The sequence below is a fragment of the Sceloporus undulatus genome, chromosome 5 (genome assembly GCF_019175285.1).
Source record: "Sceloporus undulatus isolate JIND9_A2432 ecotype Alabama chromosome 5, SceUnd_v1.1, whole genome shotgun sequence".
In the NCBI taxonomy this organism is placed as follows: Eukaryota; Metazoa; Chordata; class Lepidosauria; order Squamata; family Phrynosomatidae; genus Sceloporus; species Sceloporus undulatus.
Genome location: NC_056526.1, coordinates 108,307,671 through 108,326,201, shown reverse-complemented (window position 1 = coordinate 108,326,201; position 18,531 = coordinate 108,307,671). Strand labels below are relative to the sequence as shown.

At 41.9% G+C, this 18,531-nt stretch overlaps 1 protein-coding gene across 1 annotated transcript in view; it reads left to right on the top strand.

Moving 5' to 3' along the window:
- The first annotated feature begins 3,492 nt into the window (after nt 1-3,492).
- The window catches only part of SEMA3A (semaphorin 3A), a 228,779-nt gene continuing 213,740 nt past the window's right edge, over nt 3,493-18,531 (top strand). Inside the window, exons 1-2 of the mRNA XM_042469819.1 lie at nt 3,493-3,577; nt 12,863-13,066. Coding sequence (XP_042325753.1) covers nt 12,916-13,066 — 151 coding nt within the window. The 5' untranslated portion in view covers nt 3,493-3,577; nt 12,863-12,915. The remainder of the gene's footprint in view (nt 3,578-12,862; nt 13,067-18,531) is intronic.

The window sequence follows — 18,531 nt, the reverse complement described above, 5'->3', positions numbered from 1 at the left end:
GAATATTCTCAAAAGACAGCTTTTTCTAACCAAGCATCTTTCAGAAATGTTGGTTATAATTTCCATAATCCACAGTCAATATTAGTCATAATGGCAGGGGTCATGTCTGTTGTAATTTAGCATATCTGAGGGGACCCATGTTGGAGGAAGGCTGTCAAGGCATGTTCATATATCATTTTGGTTGTGATACCAGATTGTGAAGTACCTTAAAAATATCACACAATATCTAAGTTTGGCAGGTCAACAACATCCCATTCTCTGAGATTTCTGAGCCAAACTTTGGAACAAGAGGATGGACCCTTCTGATCTCATAGGAGATGGGTGTGTTGTAAAAGAGATAGGACAGGAAAATGTCTGCTGATGATAAAAATGAGCATGTGGGTAATAGGCCCAGAGTTTGTATAAAATAGGCAATATGGTAACCGTAAACTGTGGGGAAAACATCTTTCAATGGTCACACTGGCAGAAAAATATGTCAGGTAGTTGCAGCATTGCTGACATTCCTGTTGGGGCTCACATCCCATGTGGCCTTACATACAACTTACATGACACATGGGGAGGTTTATTTTTTTCTGTGTCCAAGATTGCTTCAGTGATTTGGGAAAAACCCACTTCAGAGTAGCTCAGGCCAGTGGTCAGATTATTTTGCATTATTGTGTTACTGCTACTGGGGCTTTTACAACAAGAGAGTTCAGAAGCTGCAAATGTTGCCTTGCACCAAATGGCACCCCACTGGCCCAAATGAAGAAACCAATTTTCTCTCTCCCTAGTTCCTTCCTCACTCCTGGATTTTTTAGCACACTGACATTGCCCAAGATAAACATACAACAACAAGAACATGAACAACAACAAAAACAACTTTTTTTTATTCAGAGAGTCCCTTTACCAGCCAGGAATGGGTAGAGATGGGTATCCAGGCTGTGGAGGCACTTTATTAACAACAGCAGCAGCAGCAGCAACAACAACAACAACACTTCTTCTTCCTTCAGTGCCACTTGCCCTGAGATTTGTCTCTTCACCTGAAGATGTACGGCTGTTCCATGAGACATCAGTCAGTACTCTGAGACTTACAAATCATACTGCCTTCTCCATTTCCATGGATTAAATCATGTATACATGTGTGTGTTTGACACAAATACACAGAGAATAAAGATGCCACAGATAGTGTCCAAGAGGCATTTCTAAACTCCAAATTTCTAAGCTATACTTACAGTAAATACATTCTGTAATTCCTTTAATGAAGGTCTTTTGATAAATTGTAGAAACATGTCTTAGGGAAGTAATTGCAACACACTGCACTGCTGGAATTCATAAGCACTAACCAAGTTTGAATAATGGCCATCTATTAAAGGTGGCCTGGGCACTCCAGGCTTGTGTCTCTGGGCTAGAAGACAGAAAAATTGTTTTTCTCAGTCACAGTGGTATTGTTTGAAGGATCACTGAAGTGCCACTGATAATTTTGTACCCCAAGAAGACTGTGGCTTGTGGATGCAGAGTAATGTGCAAATATGGGTAACCAATGGCACAATCTTATTGTACTGAAGAAGTTAGAGTAGGATGAGACACTGTTGTCCTCCAGATTTGCAACTCCATGTATTCCCTACCATGGGCTGGGCAGGGAAAGGCTGGTGGGACAGCATCCGAAGGGTCACAGTTGTCCACTAGAGCATTTTACCACAATCCTTGGTACAACATTTCATTGATGAAAATGTTCATGAAATCCTAGAATTTCAAGTTGGAAAGGCTATCAGTGGACACCCAATTCAACCCACTACTCTGGGCAAGAATCCTACAAGAGTATTTCACTCCTTTGGTACAGTGCATTTAAATGCTGTGCCAATGGAGTGCCGTGATACCCCCTGCTGTGTGGTTGGGTGCACACCATGATGCCAGTGTGGGGGTAGTGTGGGTGCAGCCAGTGTGCATACACCATGCCCCCATGCCACCCACAGCCTGGCATATAACGCCAGTCTGTAAGAATCTTAGTATCTTTATCTCTCCAATTGGCAAAACCTTAATCTACAATCAGTCTAGTATAAACTTGATTGACCTCACATGTAGGTTGCCTTCTGAGTGGTTTAGCTCATGTATCTCTTCATCTTTAGCACTGCTGTTGTATAATGTACCTGGAAGAAAAAGCTTTTGTCACTGTTTGTCTCCAATATCTGGACATATAATGGCACAAGGATCCTGTTTCAAAATCAACCCAGTAGTGATGAAGCATTTCTTTATTTTTATTTTATTTTATTCAAAACTATATGCTGCTTCCTAGAAAGGAAAAGGCTGAAAATGTGTATTATTATTTAAGTCTATAGTTGTGCTTGTTTTCTTTTTAATCACCCTGTTCACACTGCCAGCCTACATGCTTTCACATATTGCTGGCTCCAAGAAAACATCAAATTATTAAAAGTTTGCTTTGAGTTTCCTTGAACAGTCATAGTTTACCTACCATTTCTCGCTTCCACTGAATGCCTCTGTAGTGATTAAATAGCTATCTTTTCCCCCTCTTTCCTTTCCTTTTTTTTTTCGGCCTCAAAGCATCATGTACTAACCATTTAGCTCCTACTTTTTGTATGATCTCTTTTTGATCTTCTGCAGAACATTGTACACTCACACCCACACATGCACTATTAAGCAGAATCTCTTTTTCTAACTTTCTGAATCAGAAAAGACCTCATTAAAAAAGCTACCCCCCTCCCTGCACCACACATACAGTAGCTTGGGAAGGCAAATGACTGGAGTAGGTAGCCGCAATCATGACAACCTGTTATTATAATTGTGTTGTACTCTGTGTGTGTGTGTGCGCGCGCGTGTGTGTGTTACATACTAATGAACCTCTCTGAGGTAAAAAGAAATGAAGGGGGAAGCCATAGAAACAGTAATGATAATGGCAGATGTGGTGCTTTGAGTCTCGGGTGGGTTTGGTGTACAACCTGTTTCCAACACACCTCACTCATTTCAGAGACATTAATGAGTTTGTGTCATGGGCATAAGTTAGTCCCAGTATTAAAAAGAAAGCAAAGAAAGTTTCTTGGAGGATGCTGGGGATGTCAAAGTAAACTGAATGCTGCTGGAACTCCTACTCTGGTAATTGCATTGACCTGGTTATTAACGATAAACATAGTAGTCTGATTCTGGGCTAAATCTGGTGTGTTGTTTGTGTGTAGAGGGGAAATTTTCCTTGGGATCACACTGCATCAGAAGTCCCTCAGAGTCCCAGTGATTTTGCCTGGGCCTTGTTAGCTCATGAATAAAAATTTCCCATTGGAACTGATTGACAGTTTTCTTCTAGGGCAAATAGCTATTGGAGAGGAGTGTCCACAGCAGGGAAAGAAAGGTTTAAACCTCCCATTTTCTACGCAATAAAAAACAGTTTGATCTTTATTCTTAATATTCTGGATCTCTGCACATACATCTTACCAAAGGAAATAGAATGCATTCATTTATTCCTGTTCTATGTACCCTTTTCAGGAAACTTGCAATCAGCTGGATGTCCTCTGTGATCAAATTCCTCTCACTGAAGAAAACCTGTAAGCCATAGGAGCAGGGTGCTGTTGGTGACGGCTCCAAATCACTAGTAAGTTCAACCAAATCTGGTGTACTGGTTATTTTACTGTGCAGGGGTGTGTGTGTGTGTGGAGCTTGTTAGTTAACTAATGTGTGGCCTTTGTCAAGCACCTTTAATTTATAAAAATAAAGAAGAACTAAATTTTAATTAATTCATTTTAAAATGCATCCATTGCAAAATAAATCCAAAAACCAATCCTAGTGTCTAAGTACTATCTCTTTCTGCCTCCTTTTTTTTTTTAACTCATCCATTCCATGTTGATGGTATCATGCTAATAAAGGATGATAGGTTCCTTATCTTTGAGAGGTTTTCTTTTGTTCCCATAGAATGTGGGAAAGTGACTGGCAATTAATGTCCTGATCCTCTATTTTCTAACACCTCTATCCCACTTACCTTAAAAGGAAACCTTTGGCAACCAATCATCCTCTGTGTAGCCTAATTCAGAGCAGAGCATCTGCTTAAGTACTTTGGTGATGTGGGGCTGAAGAAAGGAAACTTTCTGCCCCCCTGTGGTCTAAATTATTTAAAAACTAAACATGGGCTCTCTGTGATCCTTCAGTGTAGAATTTATAGTCAATTATTTTGAGAACGTTAAAGGAAATGATTTGGTTCTAAGACAGTGCAAAATGCTCACTTATGATTTTGCATCATCTCACTTCAACAGATTCTTAGGAGATCATTGCACATAATAACGTGACTTACCTCTCCCAAATTGAAGTCTAATTCGGGCTGCATCTGGCTCCTATCACATGGCTTTTGTCACCAAATCCACCATCCAGGTATATCCTGGTTTCAGCCCATGTCACTTAACATGCTTTGGTGGTCATTTTTCACAGCCAGAAAGCTCCTGACTTTTAAAAATGGCAGCCAAAGTGTGCTAAGGGACCCGGGCTGCAGCCGATTGTACTCAGATTGTGGATTTGGTGACAAAAGCCATGTGATAGGACCCAGGTGCAGTCCAAATTAGACTTCAATGTGGGAGAGGTAAATTGCGTTATTAAGATGTGCAATGAACTCCTTAGTTTAAAAGCTGAAAACTTTTTGAGACCAAGGTTTTGACAGGGAAGATACTAAACAAAGGACACATTTGGTTTGAAAATAGTTTCAATGCATTCAGGTTTAATACAACTTTGATTCCTAACACATCACATGGAACAGAAGCAAGTTTCTTTGCAAAGGGAAGAGTTTCACAATGTTGTTAGCTGCCTTCAGGTTGGCTTCAACATATGGTGATCCTATGAATGAAAGAATTACAAGTTACCCAATCTTCAACAGCCCTGCTCAGGTATTGAAGATTCAGGGCCATGGCTTCCTTGATTGAATCTCTTTCTCTCTGGAATGTGTTCTTCCTCTTTTTCTGCTGTCCGCCACCTTACCAAGACTTAATATATTTTCTAGGGCATCATATCTTCTCATAATATGGCCAAAGTATTGCAGCATCAGTTTAGTCATCTTGCCTTCTAGGGAGAGTTCAGGTCTGATTTGTTCTAGGACCCATTTATTTGTCTTTTTAGCAGTCCACAATATTCTTAGCAGTCTTCTCTAGCACCACATTTCATATGAACTGATTTTCTTCTTATCAGCTTTCTTGATTATTCAGCTTTCACAACCATACATAGAAATGGGAAATATGATGGGATGTACAATCCTAACTTGAGTACTCAGAGATATATCTTTACACTTCAGGATTTTGTCTAGTTACTTCATAGTTGCCCTTCCAATTCCTAGTCTCCTTCTTATTTCTTGACGATAGTCTCCAGTCTGATTAATGATTCAGGCAAGGTGTAGAAAATCTTGAACCATTTCAATGTCTTCATCATTTACTTAAAGTCATCATCTGTGGCCACTATTTTTGTTTTCTTAATCTTATGTGCCTTCTTGTAAGTGTCACATAAAGTGATTCAAATGGGAAGCAGTGTGAAGTTGATTGTAGCTCATTCCTTCTTGTTTCTGTGTAAAATAAATAAAATTAAACTTGTGCACAAGTGACGAGGCACAGAAGCTTTCTGCCCCTGCCCCCATTCAGACCAACTACTTGCCATATACATATATATCTCTCTGAATGAGCAAGCAGGTTTATTAAAATTCTTGTGAAGTAGATGGTGGTATACTTCCTTCCATCTAAGCAAGCTACAGAGGATCCTTTTATTCTGTGGTCACTAATATTGCTGCTCTTGGCACCAGGTTTGGCCTAAGACATTTTACTGACTGAAGCAAAGAACAAGATGGCAGCCCATCAATTCCTTTTGCACAAGTGATGGCTTTGGCATCTGAATCTTATTTTAGTGCTGGCAGCAGGAAAGGCCTAAATACCCCACAGGCACCAGATCCTGTGTAATCTTGGAAGCTAAGCAGAGTCAACCCTGGTTAGTCCTTGGATGGGATCGTGCCAATGAATACCAGGTGGTGTAGGCTACATTTCAGAGGAAGGAACTGACAAAGCCACCTCTGCATGTTCCTTGCCTAAAAAGACCCTATGAAATTCATGGGGGCACCATAAGTTGACAGGCAAGTTGAAGGGCCCTCTTTCACCACATCCAAAGGCATCAGACTGATTTAGTAGGTTCAGAACAGGTTGTAAAGTAGAATGGTTGATGGATTGCCACACCTGCCCCTTCCCAGCATTTTATTTTATTTCTATGCCACATTTTTCACCTTTCTCTTTGTATGCTGCCATGAGACCCAAAGCAGCCTACGCAGGCTGAAATCAAGATTGGCTAAAAACCTGATAATCAAAAAGTTAGCATACAATTAAGCAATCACTACATATGAAAAAATACATTTTAAAAGGAATAATATCATTTAAAATAATGAAGTCCAAGGTACATCAAACACACCCCATAAAAGGCTCCCTGCCAACAATTAATTGTTAGCAACCCATTTGAATAAAACACTCTGTTTGCCTGTAAAAGAAGAGCAGAGATGGGGCCAGGCTAGCCTCCCAAGGAAAAGACTTTCACAGGTTGGGAACAGCCTGTGCAAGTGAGAAAGTGCAACTGAGAAAGCATTGAGGCTGTTGCCTTGTTGTGCCAAATGGTAGGCAGGTCCTACTATGTATACATGTTGAGGAATATCCAAATGGGCACAACAAAACTTCCGAGCAAAGGAGCATGAGATTTGGATGGCAACGTGTGACATGGAATTGGGCACTCTAGACTTCATTGAAGCAGAGTTATGAACCTAGATGTCTTGTTTCATATCCAACTTGGACTGGTGGTTCCCTGGGTGGTTTAAGGTAAGCCTCTGTTTCTCCAGCTTCATACCTCTTATCCACAATATAGGAATGATAACAATGGCTTACTGAAAGGTTACTTAGATAGGGAGTGTGAAATGCTGGGGACGCTCTAAACCTGTGAGTTTCAGTGGATTCTCAGATTAACCCTGGTGTTCTTAGAAAGGTTGCCAAGAGTTTACAAATGATAAGGATGATAGACAAAGTTCTCTAAAAGCCATATTGGAATATTGATTATGTCCCAGACCTATAGCAAAAAGGGAAGGAAAACAGAGAGAGAGAGAGATTGAGCTGGGGGTGACCGGAAGTTACAATGAGGTTGACCAGCATAGTTAAATGAAAAGATGCAGCACAATACATCTATATACATTATTAATCCACTGCACATTCACCACTAGGAAATAAATATATAGGCAGACAGGACAAGCAAGGTTGATGAGTGAAACTGCCTCTGAGCTGGGGCTTCATGTCCCCCCCTCATGGGTGTTATGGTCGTGGTATATTTTGGGGCAGCCTGTATTCGGGGCCAATATTGTCTGGGCATGATGGGGTTCTAATTCAACCCATCTGCATCTGGAGAACACCAACTTGGGAAGGCTGTTCTAGTTGATGTGGAGTCACAATGAAAACTAGGCCTCATTTCCACTTACAGATAAATCGGTGTGTGATCCGAATTGATGAATCAGTTCGACATTGGATCGTGGCTCACACTACACTTGCCTCGATCACCTTTTCTGTCATTTTCTGGCATCAAAATAACCCACTTGTGGTTCACATTCATGAATGAATCGATTCAAAATGATTTAGCTCCAGCCGACCGAAAGGCAAATTTGAATTGATTCCAATCCGCTTCTGGTTCACACTTGGCATTGAATCGATTTGGTGAAAAAGATGTGGGAAAAAAATCAGTGTAAAAAAGATGCTGGTTAAATAGATCTGGTGCATGCCCCCCTCTCACTGAATCACTTCAGTGAATCGATTTAAGTGGGAACCAGGGTCGTTTTAACTGGTTCAAACTGAATTGAGATCTGATTTAAAAGGTAGTGGGAATGAAGCCCTAGTCTGCCTGGCCAGCTGGCTAGCCTCAAGTGTACCAAGTACACACATTGGAAAAATGCTCTGTGCAGTGTGCAGCATTTCTTGATAGATAAGTAAATGTTACTTGTAGGAAGAAAATTTGAAAACTACAATTAATAAAGTGCTTAATCCAACTTCATAAGGAAGTGATTCTACAAAATAGTGCACAAATTATTGCTGAAATACATGCTATGGTTGCAGCCTAAATCTGGTGAGTTAACAGTACAGGGAAAGTCCTGACTGTGGTTCATCTGTGCTGTTTTGTTTGCATTGTACCCCTGATACAAAAGTGTAATTCACTGGGCCATGTCTTCAAATAATCTCATTGTGTCAAGGGGTTGCTCTGTTGAACGAATGTCTCCAGTTTGTAATCCATGGAAAACAGACAGGCGTCTCTTGTCATTTTGGAGTGCTAATCCATTGCCCTCAGAGCATGAAAGTCCACATGGATAACAAGTGTGAGAATGACCAAAACTAACATTATGTTTGGATCTTATTTTCTCAACAATGGCGCAGATCAATAGAACTGCTGAGTGTGTCAGATAAGATGTGGCGGGATTAATGAATTAAGCTCAGGAAGCAAAAGCATTTGTTAAACAGGCGAGGGGATCGCCTTTTTATCTTGCTGGTGTGCTGTCTTGTTCAGTGTTGAAAGTGGCAGGGAAAAAGTGCTTGGGTTGTGCTTAATAACAGGACTAAATCTTTATCTGAAAATTAAGAAATTACTCCAGTTTGCACTTGGAATTTGGTACCAAAATATGCTAACCATATCAGCTATGTTTTAGATCCTGTGACATCACAGAAGGAAGAGTGCGCTAAGAGTATGTCAGCAACATATTATCCCAGTTAAACCTAACAAGTTCATCCTCTCTTTTTTCCTTCTCCTTCTTATCAATTAGAATCCTATTATAAAGAAGATTTTATCATATATTAGGCAGCCTGCCTTGAAATTTCACTCTGTGCCTAAAATACCTTTAGGGATAGAGATGAAATGGATTCTGGTAGGTGGAAAGTTAAACTCAGGTTATCTTGCAAGAATATCCACTTGATTAGTTAGTTAGTTAGTTTTGCATTGCTAGTTGTGAAAACTGATGTAGGGATTTGATTTTACCATATCATTATCTTAAAAATCAGCAGGATTTAAGATTAAATCCACCACACCCTGATGAATTTCAGAGACATGTGAAGAAAAATAAAAGTTCAAAACTGGAATTGAGATATTTCCCTTAATGATGACTAATTTATGCAGTCTGTCCCAAAGTTTCCATGTTAGTAACACTAGAAACCAAAAAAACCCACTTCAGACAATACCTGTATCAGACCTAATGTTAGGAGACTGGATAAATGACAGTTGTGGAACACATGCTTTGGTCAAATTACTATTTGGACCATGATGGATGGAAGATTTGGGGAGTTATAGTGCAAATATAACTCTTCCAAACTCTCACCTGCTATTAGCACATCTCAGTGGCAGAATGTACACATCTCATGAATGTACACATCTCCATCTTCAATTAGAAGGATCTTAATTTATCACTGCTATGGAAAAAAAATCCATTCCTGAGACTATGAAAAATTTCTGCCAGTCAGAACCAGTATTAAGCCATGCCATATCTTTGCACTGAAGCTGCCTCCAGTCAACCAATGGATGTGACATCTTTAACCAGAAAGATCAGTTGCTGTTCCTTGTCTTAAACATCTGTCTGTCTGTCTGTCTGTCTGTCTGTCTGTCTGTCTATATATATTTTATATCCCACCTTTCTCTTGAGACACAGCCTTTGCCAAAATTCAGTTGCACTCGCAACTGGAATAAGCCTGCATCTCAACTACAGAATCAATGCAATTTAGATTTGTAGTTTGTTGTGGCACCAAAGGTCTCTGACAGAGAAGGTTAAATATCTCACAAAATTACAAATCCCAGAATTCCACATCTTTGAGCCATGGGAGTTAAAGTGGTCTCAAATTGGATTAGTTCTGAAGTGCAGATGCAGCCTGAGGCCACTGAATTAATGAAACTTACAGAGGTATTGTCTATTCAGGTTGCCATTGACTAAATGTGTCTGTTCCAACTGGGATTAGAAATGGAATGTAAGATCCTTACATTTTGTTTAGTTTTAATTTTCTGTCATTTTTGTATAGGTCCCCCCCAATTTTTTAACTTTGAAGTTGTTTGCTAAACCACACAAGGTTGAGGAAAAACAAAGTAACAAAAGCTTTAACAAACAAACAGAGGTTCCCACTTATGTGAATAACCTTGTGAGCAACATAACCTCTCTGTCCTTGCATTGACTAGTCTAAAACATATGTAGATTCTGGAACAATTTGAAAGACCGAAGGAGAGAAGCAGGGAATCATAAATGCTTTTGGACAACAAGCTTGTTTAGAAAAGGCTGGCTTCTTGCATATTTGATTATACTATATATGACATGAGAAATCTGGGAATGCAGAACAGAAAGTTCTATATGAACATTCCTGCATGAGTCTCTCTTCCGGAAACCAGATGTCTTCATGATGTGATCCTCTGCAGTACTAGTGGTCCCTCAAATAGGCTATCCTGTGGTCATCTATCATAACAGGATGCCTTAAAAGTGTGTGTGTGTGTGTGTGTCACTTCTCAGCCTTTCAGCTAAAATCAAGTGTTGTGTGTGTGTATATATATATATGTGTATGTGCATATTTGCTTTTAAGTTGCCTGTCAACCCATGTCAGCCCATGAATTTCACAGGGTTTCCTTTGGCAAGGGATACTCAAAGGTGCTTTTTCCAGTTCCTTCCTTTGAAATACAGCCTACAGTACCTGGTACTCATTGTCCATCTCCCATCCAAGTACTAACCAGGGCTGTCCCTGGACAGCTCCCATCATGAAGTATAATGTCCACTAACTCCTGTTTGCTATCACTGCTGGTAGTTGGTCCTAGAGAAGCTCCACATCCCAGGATTGTGTGGGATGGAGCCATGACAGTTAAAGCGGTGTCAAACTGTTTTAATTCTGCAGGGTGGCAGCAGACCTAGTTCATCTTTCCAAAAATGCTTGAGAGTTGCCATACGTCAGAGGCACACAACGGCAACACTGAGGTTGGTCAACAGTGATGTAGTTTAAGGCACTTAAGTGGGAACCTGAAGTTGTCATTCCAGTCAAATATTGGCTGCCATGAAATATGCTTTTTGGTCACATGCATACTGGTTTTGTTTTTGATTTTTAACCAATACAGGGAAAAAGACAAAAATAACAAAGTAAAATACACCAGAATAAAATCAATCCTAGTTTCTTGGTGAAGCAGGATCCAAGGTCTCAACAAATCAGTGAACTCAAGAGTCATTCTGTATGCCTCTGTGTGTGTGTTAGGTGTGTGTTTTCTTCCTCTCTATCTAACATACATGGGCTCTTCCTTTGCATTTTGAAACAAAGGTGTTGTGGGAGAGGGGGGGTCCACTAATGGATTTCATAAAGCCAGACCTCCCCTCCAGGGAGGCAGGCGATGGATATTTTTAACTTATTGGCGGAGGAGACCTTTCGAGAATCCCCTCTATAATTTATGGCTCCCCCTGGACTTTTTCTATGTGTCTTGAAATGGACTTTTCATGAGGAATTCCTCTTCCCTGACTTGGAGGTGGTTTGGGAGGGAGGCTTTTGCTAACAAGGCTTCAAATTCAAACTCCAGTTAACAAAAAAGAAAGAAAGAAAGAAAGAGAAAAGGAAAAGGAAAAGGAAGGAAGGAAGGAAGGAAGGAAGAAAGAAAGTTACATTGACAGGAGGATTCTCTAATATATATATATTCTCTAATACACACACACACACACACACACACATATATATTAGAGAATCTTCCTGTCGATGTATCTATCTATCTATCTATCTATCTATCTATCTATCTATCTATCTATAATAAACAAATAAAGAAAAAAAGTTACAATGTGGGTTGGGATATTTATAGTGACAGAAAGAGTCAAGGGTTTAAAGAAAGATGTGAAGGGAGTGTGAAAGACCAAAGTGAAGGATAATAAAACAGAGTAGATGAAAGGAAAGGAAAAGAAAGGAAAGGAAAGGAAGGGAAGGGAAGCGAAAGGGAAGCAAAGGAAAGGAAAAGGAAAGGAAAGGAAAAGAAAGGAAAGGAAAGGAAGGGAAAGCTAAATGAAATGAAATGAAATATAATAGAGGGGGGTAAGAGGAAAACAAAAACTTGTACCCAGGGTAAAATTGCTAGCTCCTTGCCTTCCCCCGAAAGGGTCCCTCCCTTAGACTGGATGCCTTTTCCATGTGTTTGGTGACAGCAGGAGGCAGGGAAGTGGGTTGTGCTTTGCTTGTTCTCCCATTGTCAGCCCCTCCAGTGTGTGTCTCTCTGTGTGTGTGTGCGATGGGTTAAGAAAGAAGGGGAAAGGGAGGGGAGGAGAGGAGAGAAACTCCGCAGATCCCCTTGTAGTAGCATCTCTCTCTCTTTCTCTCTCTCTCTTTCTCTCTCCATGTGGATGGGGAAGTATCTCTCTGCGCCTCTCTCTGTCTCTCCCTCTCACACACCCCTCTCTTCCTCCTCTCTCTCTTTCTCCCTTCTTTCCTTCCTTCCTTTCCCCTCCTGCCTGCCTGCCGTTGAAGCCTGAAGGGGATCAGGAGGACGGGATTGGCTTGTGCCACCAGGCGAGCGGAGAGAGGCGAGAGCTGAGGTCCGCGAAGGCAGAGGAAAGAGTGAGAGGTTGCTTGAAGGAAAGAAAGCTCAAGGAAAGCTCTTCCTCTCCAGCTGCTTTCTTGGGGGGATCCGTTTCTGGGGGATCCATTTCTGAGGGATCACCGACTTTCTGCTTGGCCACCCAACAGGATCTGGTGGCACCAGAGCCTTGGAAGGAAGTTTTATATATATTTTTGGTCTTTTGATCCCTTGCACCTTCCGAGGGAGAGGAGGAAGAGGAGGAGGTGATGTTGGCCTCCTGCCCATGAAGGGCTTGGGGACTGTGCCCACCCGGCTCACCTGTCCCCTCCTCTCCGTCCCCTAGATCGCCTCCTGGACCCACAGGGGGCGCCCTCTGGACCCGGGGCGCCTGCAAGCATGGCCTGGAGCCGAGGAGGAGGAGGGATGCTCTGCCTCTGCTGCTGGGGAGTCGTCCTGATCCTCGTCGGAGGAGTCCCCGGGCAGCAGCAGCACCACCAGCAGCAGCAGGGCAAGGCCGACCGACCCCGCCTCAAGCTGGCCTACAAAGGTAAGGGGACCCTTTATTTCTTCCCCTGGATCTCTCCAGTCAAGGAGAGCCCTTCTTTCATGCTGCATCCGCACTGGGGGAAGAGTGCGGTTTGAACGCGCTGTAACTGCCCTGGCGGCATGCTCTGGAATTCTGGGGGTGACTGAAGATCGCCTTGCTTTAGTCTTACAGCCTGCACTTGATGATAATGGTGGTAGTGGATGATGATGGTGGTGGTGGATGATGATGATGATGATGAGGGTGGTGGCGGATAGTGGTGGTGGTAGTGGTGGATTATTATTATTATTATTATTATTATTATTATTATTAGTTAATTGTTATTATGTTGGTGGGAAGGGTCCCTGCTTGGCTGGGACCAGACAGCCAGGCTTGCAGATCGGGACTTCGTTGGTGTCAGAAAGACCTCTCTGGGGTTTGCAGAGGCCGGCGTCCAAAGTTGGAAGCCAAGCATGGAGCCACCGCAAGGACAGGGACTGAGCAGGGCAAGGGACGCCTCTGGAATCCAGTGCTCCGCCTTTCACGCGAGAGCCGTTCACACGTGCCTCCTCCTGACCCGCCTCTGCCTCCCCTATCTCCATCCCAGGATGGACTTGAAAAGCATCCCTAGATCCGGAGGATCGCGGATGAGAAGCATTTTATTTTGATTTTATTTTTTAACGTCAGCCCCTATTACTTTTGCAGCAGGCAAGGAGGGACTCTGGCTGTGAAGGTGGTTTGTTGGCTCCCCCTGACAAAAGACACATAGAGAAACACACACACACACACCTGTCACAGAGGCATAACCCAGATGATCACTGAGTAACCACTGTACACTCTGTAGTGATTTGTCAATGATCTGCTGGGTTATGGGTTATAGCCGCTTTGATTGTTCTTTTACAGAAAACCAGGGTACAAATAAAAGTATTGTTGTTATTATTATGTCTCTGTGGTATGTATGTCAGGGAAAAAACACCAACAGTGGAATCTCTTGAGTTTCCTACTTGTTATAAGTAAAGGACAGTAACACTCACCATCCACAAAACAGCAAGACCCTTGTGCACCATCAAGCTTTGGAAGCTGCACTGGCTTCTTCTTCATCCAGCAAAAGGTGTTTGAATATAGTAACAGTAAGGCTTCGTACTCTGCTTTGTTTTCCCCTTTGCTTTCTTCTTTAAAATTTTGGAGATTTTATTTTGGGGGCTGGGCTAAACAACCTGGCCCTGGTTGAGTCGCAAGTCTCAAACTGCTTCCTTGGGGGGGAGTAGTTGCACTGGAGCAGACCAGGCTTCCTTGCATTACAGCATGTGGGGCGCAACATGTTCGCCGCCTGTAAGATCCCAAGTTAAGTGATGCCAAGAAGATGCCATTTACATTCCTAGGCTCAGCAATTTAAGTACCTGGTTTTGTTTAGTTGAGAACGATTGTGTATCTCTCTAACAATTGTGTGCCTACTTTCTGTGTGTGTATATATGCCTTCATGACTGATGGTGGCCCCATGAATTTCTCAGGGTATTCTTAGGCAAGGGATACTCAGTTCCATCCTCTGAAATATAGCTTGTTGTTTGCCGTTGTGTGCCTTTGAGTCGTTTCCGACTTGTGGCAACCCTGAGGTGAACCCATTGTGGGGTTTTCTTGGCAAGTTTCCTCAGAAGGGGTTTGCCATGGCCATCCTCTGAGGCTGAGAGAGTGTGACTTGCCCAAGGTTGCCCAGTGGATGCCAGCCGTGGAAGCCTTCGACTTGACATTCGTCATGCAGTGGGTTTCCATAGCCGACCTGGGATTTGAACTCTGGTCTCTAGAATCATAGTCCAATGCTCAAATCACTATGTGATAACCACTAGTTTACAGCGCCTGGTATTCCCTGGTGGTCTCTCATCCAAGTATTAACCAAGATTGACACTGATTCACATCCATGCTCAGACAGGATCTGGTGAAACAGGGTGTGCACTTATGCTCCAAAATGAGTATATGTTTGTGTGTTTGAGAGTGTGTGTGTGTAACACTGTGTCATTGCTGGAATATGCGATTTAATTCCCCATGGAAAGATGCCTAGATAATTATTAAAAAACCATGCAAACAAGTTACTTTTGGCTTTCTAATAGGAGGTGCTGCTTTACACTCAGACACGCAAGATCCCTCCTAAATAGATATGTAATGGCTTATGATCTAATTAACTTTGGTGTTCCTATTGAAATGCAATTACACAGACAGTAAAGGGATTAAAGTTGCTGACTGAGAACTATTCCATTGAAGTGGCAGTCCTATACACTGCATTGTGTATACACACAGTTACCTAGGAACAAGTCCCTTGGAATCTGGTGGGACTTCCTTCAGCGTTAGATATGCAGAGGATTGCACTGTTGAGCTGAAACTCTAACTATGCTTACCTGTGACTCAGATCCATCTGATGTTACTTCAGACTTAGGTTTGGATGTGGAATATTAAATTGATAATGCTTTATTATGGGATGTGGAGGCTCAAATGGTTAAGATGCTGACTCTGTTGATTGCAAGATTGGCAGGTTGGCAGTTCGAGGCCCAAGTGCCACATGATGCGGTGAGCTCCCATCACTAGTCCCAGCTTCTGCCAACCTAGCAGTTCAAAAGCATGCAAATGCAAGTAGATAAATAGATTCCACTTCAGTGGGAAGGTAAACAGCGTTCTGTGTAATCATGCTGGCTGCATGATCTCAGAGTAGTCTCTGACAATGCTGGCTCTTTGGCTTTGTAACAGAGATGTGCATCGCCCCCTATGGTTGGACACAACTAGATAACCTTGTCAATGGGGAATACCATTACCTTTTACTGCTTTTTTGCCTCAATATGCATTTTTCTTTCTTTCTTTCTTTCTTTCTTTCTTTCTTGCTTTCTTTCTGAAGGCATAGATGATATCTATATGGTGATTTTTGGCTTCTGCCATTACATTTTAAACATCAAGTTAGACATCAAGTTAAACACTGAACGATGGGAAGCATGGCCCAATGCATATTATTTGCCACTGGGATCTGATAGCCCTTGCTCTCTAGTAGGTGTTTGCATGACTGAAGTCTTAGTGAACTTGGTAATTGCTTCCCACATTTGCTTCCAAGTCACCCAAATATCTCACAACAGGGTGCATCAGATTATTCTTCATTATCCTTCCAACAATAACAAAACTGGGGTAGATTTAAAGAGTGACAATAGTAATTTGAACATGGAGATGCAGTGAACTTCATGGTGGCTCTAACATTTCAAATCTAGGTTCCTGCTCCCCATCCAAGCCCTGTCTATTACAAACTAAAGGCTCTGGATCTGCTATTCAGATTAATTTAACAACAACCAAAATGTCAACAATAACAAAATCAACAGCAAATGAATCATAATCCTTAAAGCTTCATTGGAAACATAAATCAACTGAACCAAATATTTCAGCATGAACTTAAATCCAAGATTCCGAATAGCAGCTAATGCATGTTTTGAAGACATAAAGTGCAATTCTGTCAGGGTGACCAGGTGTCCAAACCACGAAGGAGGACAAAATGTAAGACATTCAAGAAAAAAATGGAGGGCATTACCAAATAAAAGCTAAAAACACAAATATAAATAGACATTTATGCTTATCAGTCATACTCAAATGGAGGACACTGAGGAATTCCTCCTGGAGAGAAGGTTGAAATATAGGACATGTCCTGGAAAATGAAGATGTCTGGTCACCTTGAGTCCTGTACATGTCTACTCAGGGTTAAGCCCAGTTGTGTAAGGTAAGTGTGCATAGGATTGCAACCTTAATGTGTTACATAAGTAGTGCTAAACATTAATATCTGAGCTGCTCACATATCTCTGTATAGCTTTTGCTTAGTTATGCTGTTGGCAGGCTAATAGTTGGAGTGAGAGATGTATTCTAGTAGTGCCAGCATTGTCATAAATATCAAGTTACTGAGGGACATGGGAGAATAAAGAATGTGGGCTAATAAAACTTGGGATAATTAATTGTCCTTCTAATGCCTCATGCTGTGAATATTTCCTCAGTGAAATGAGCACAGCAGTTGCTTTAAGTGCTCTCTGTATATTACCAGAAGGATGTTTTTGAGCAGCAGATTAATATGCTGTGAACTCCCTAGTAAGTTTTCGCATGACAGCACCACAAGGCATGTTCACACCACTGAGGACAACTCTGGCAGCGGTTGCTGCTGTTTTTAAGTGCTGCACAAAACATGGCAACATTGCCCTTTGACGGGTTTACTTTATGGATAGGATGCCTGGTAATTTAACAAAATAAACTGTGAAATGAACAAGTGTTGGTGTGTTGGTGTGCCTGCATGACGCCAACTTTGTGCAAAATGTTCAAGCCATTTCCCCTTTCTTATTGTACAGAAAACAATATTGTGTATGTGAGCAACTGTGTTTATATGTGTTTGTGTATGTGTTTTAGCTACAGCAAATGCTTTTGGAGTCAGTAGTCAACATAGTTGGTTCAAAATAATATTAAGAAATTCATGATAAGCTGCTTGGTGTGTGCCCCCCTCCACAGCTCACCCTGACAAATTAGTTGTCAAGCCCAGTTAAAATAGGAAAGAATTTGCCTTAAAAGATTTTGGAGAGTGATTCATGAAATCCTGCCAACCCCTAATTTCCTATGGTCACTTGTTTTCAAAGGTTTGCCTTTAGCGCTGTCATTTTCAGATTGCCAGACAGAAGTTTCTGTGACCTCTTCATTCTTGAATACTCCTAACTTTCTGTCACTCAGCCTCATACCCCATTAGATGCAAAGAACTATGGATAGCTTCATTTCAAGAAGACCTTTCTTCTTCTCCAGGGCCAAGAACTATTTACAGAAAAGGCCAAAGATTTAGGCATTGGAGTGAGATCTGAAGAACCATTCAGCTGGTCCCCCAAACCTCCTCACTTGTTCTTCTATCCCCAAACAGCAACAGGGCTAGACTTCACTCACCACATCTCATAGCAAAGTGTCTATGAGACAGAGCTTGAACCTGCTTTAGATGTGAAGTCTGTGACCCAAATCCTGTTGAGACACTATCATAAAAATAGTTGCACACATGGTGGTACTTTCTTAGTGGTCACTAAGGGCTATAAGTACACTCACAGTCCTTTTTCTCTGTTTTCACTAGATGAGTAGGAAGCATTGGTTACTGGGTGAGCTGGAAGCCTTGGTATCCTTTGCACAATTAGGATCTGGTGACATATTTACACTATGCTCAGAGTGTATGGGATCCAGTCCTATAACTCCTACAAAGAGAAAATAAGGGAAATGTATCACTGGGGTTCAACAAGGCCCTATGCAGATCGGCATTAAGGCTGGCATGGGGGTGGAGTCAGGATGTGGCATCCACATGATGCATTCCCGACTCTGCCCCCAGGGTGCCGTGATGCTGCATGCCATTCCACATGGCGTGCGGCATCACGGTGCTCCTCTGGCACTGTGACCACATGATGCAGCACCAAAGGAGTGCTTTTTTTCTTGAATGGCCTACATTTTGCAGGCCCGAG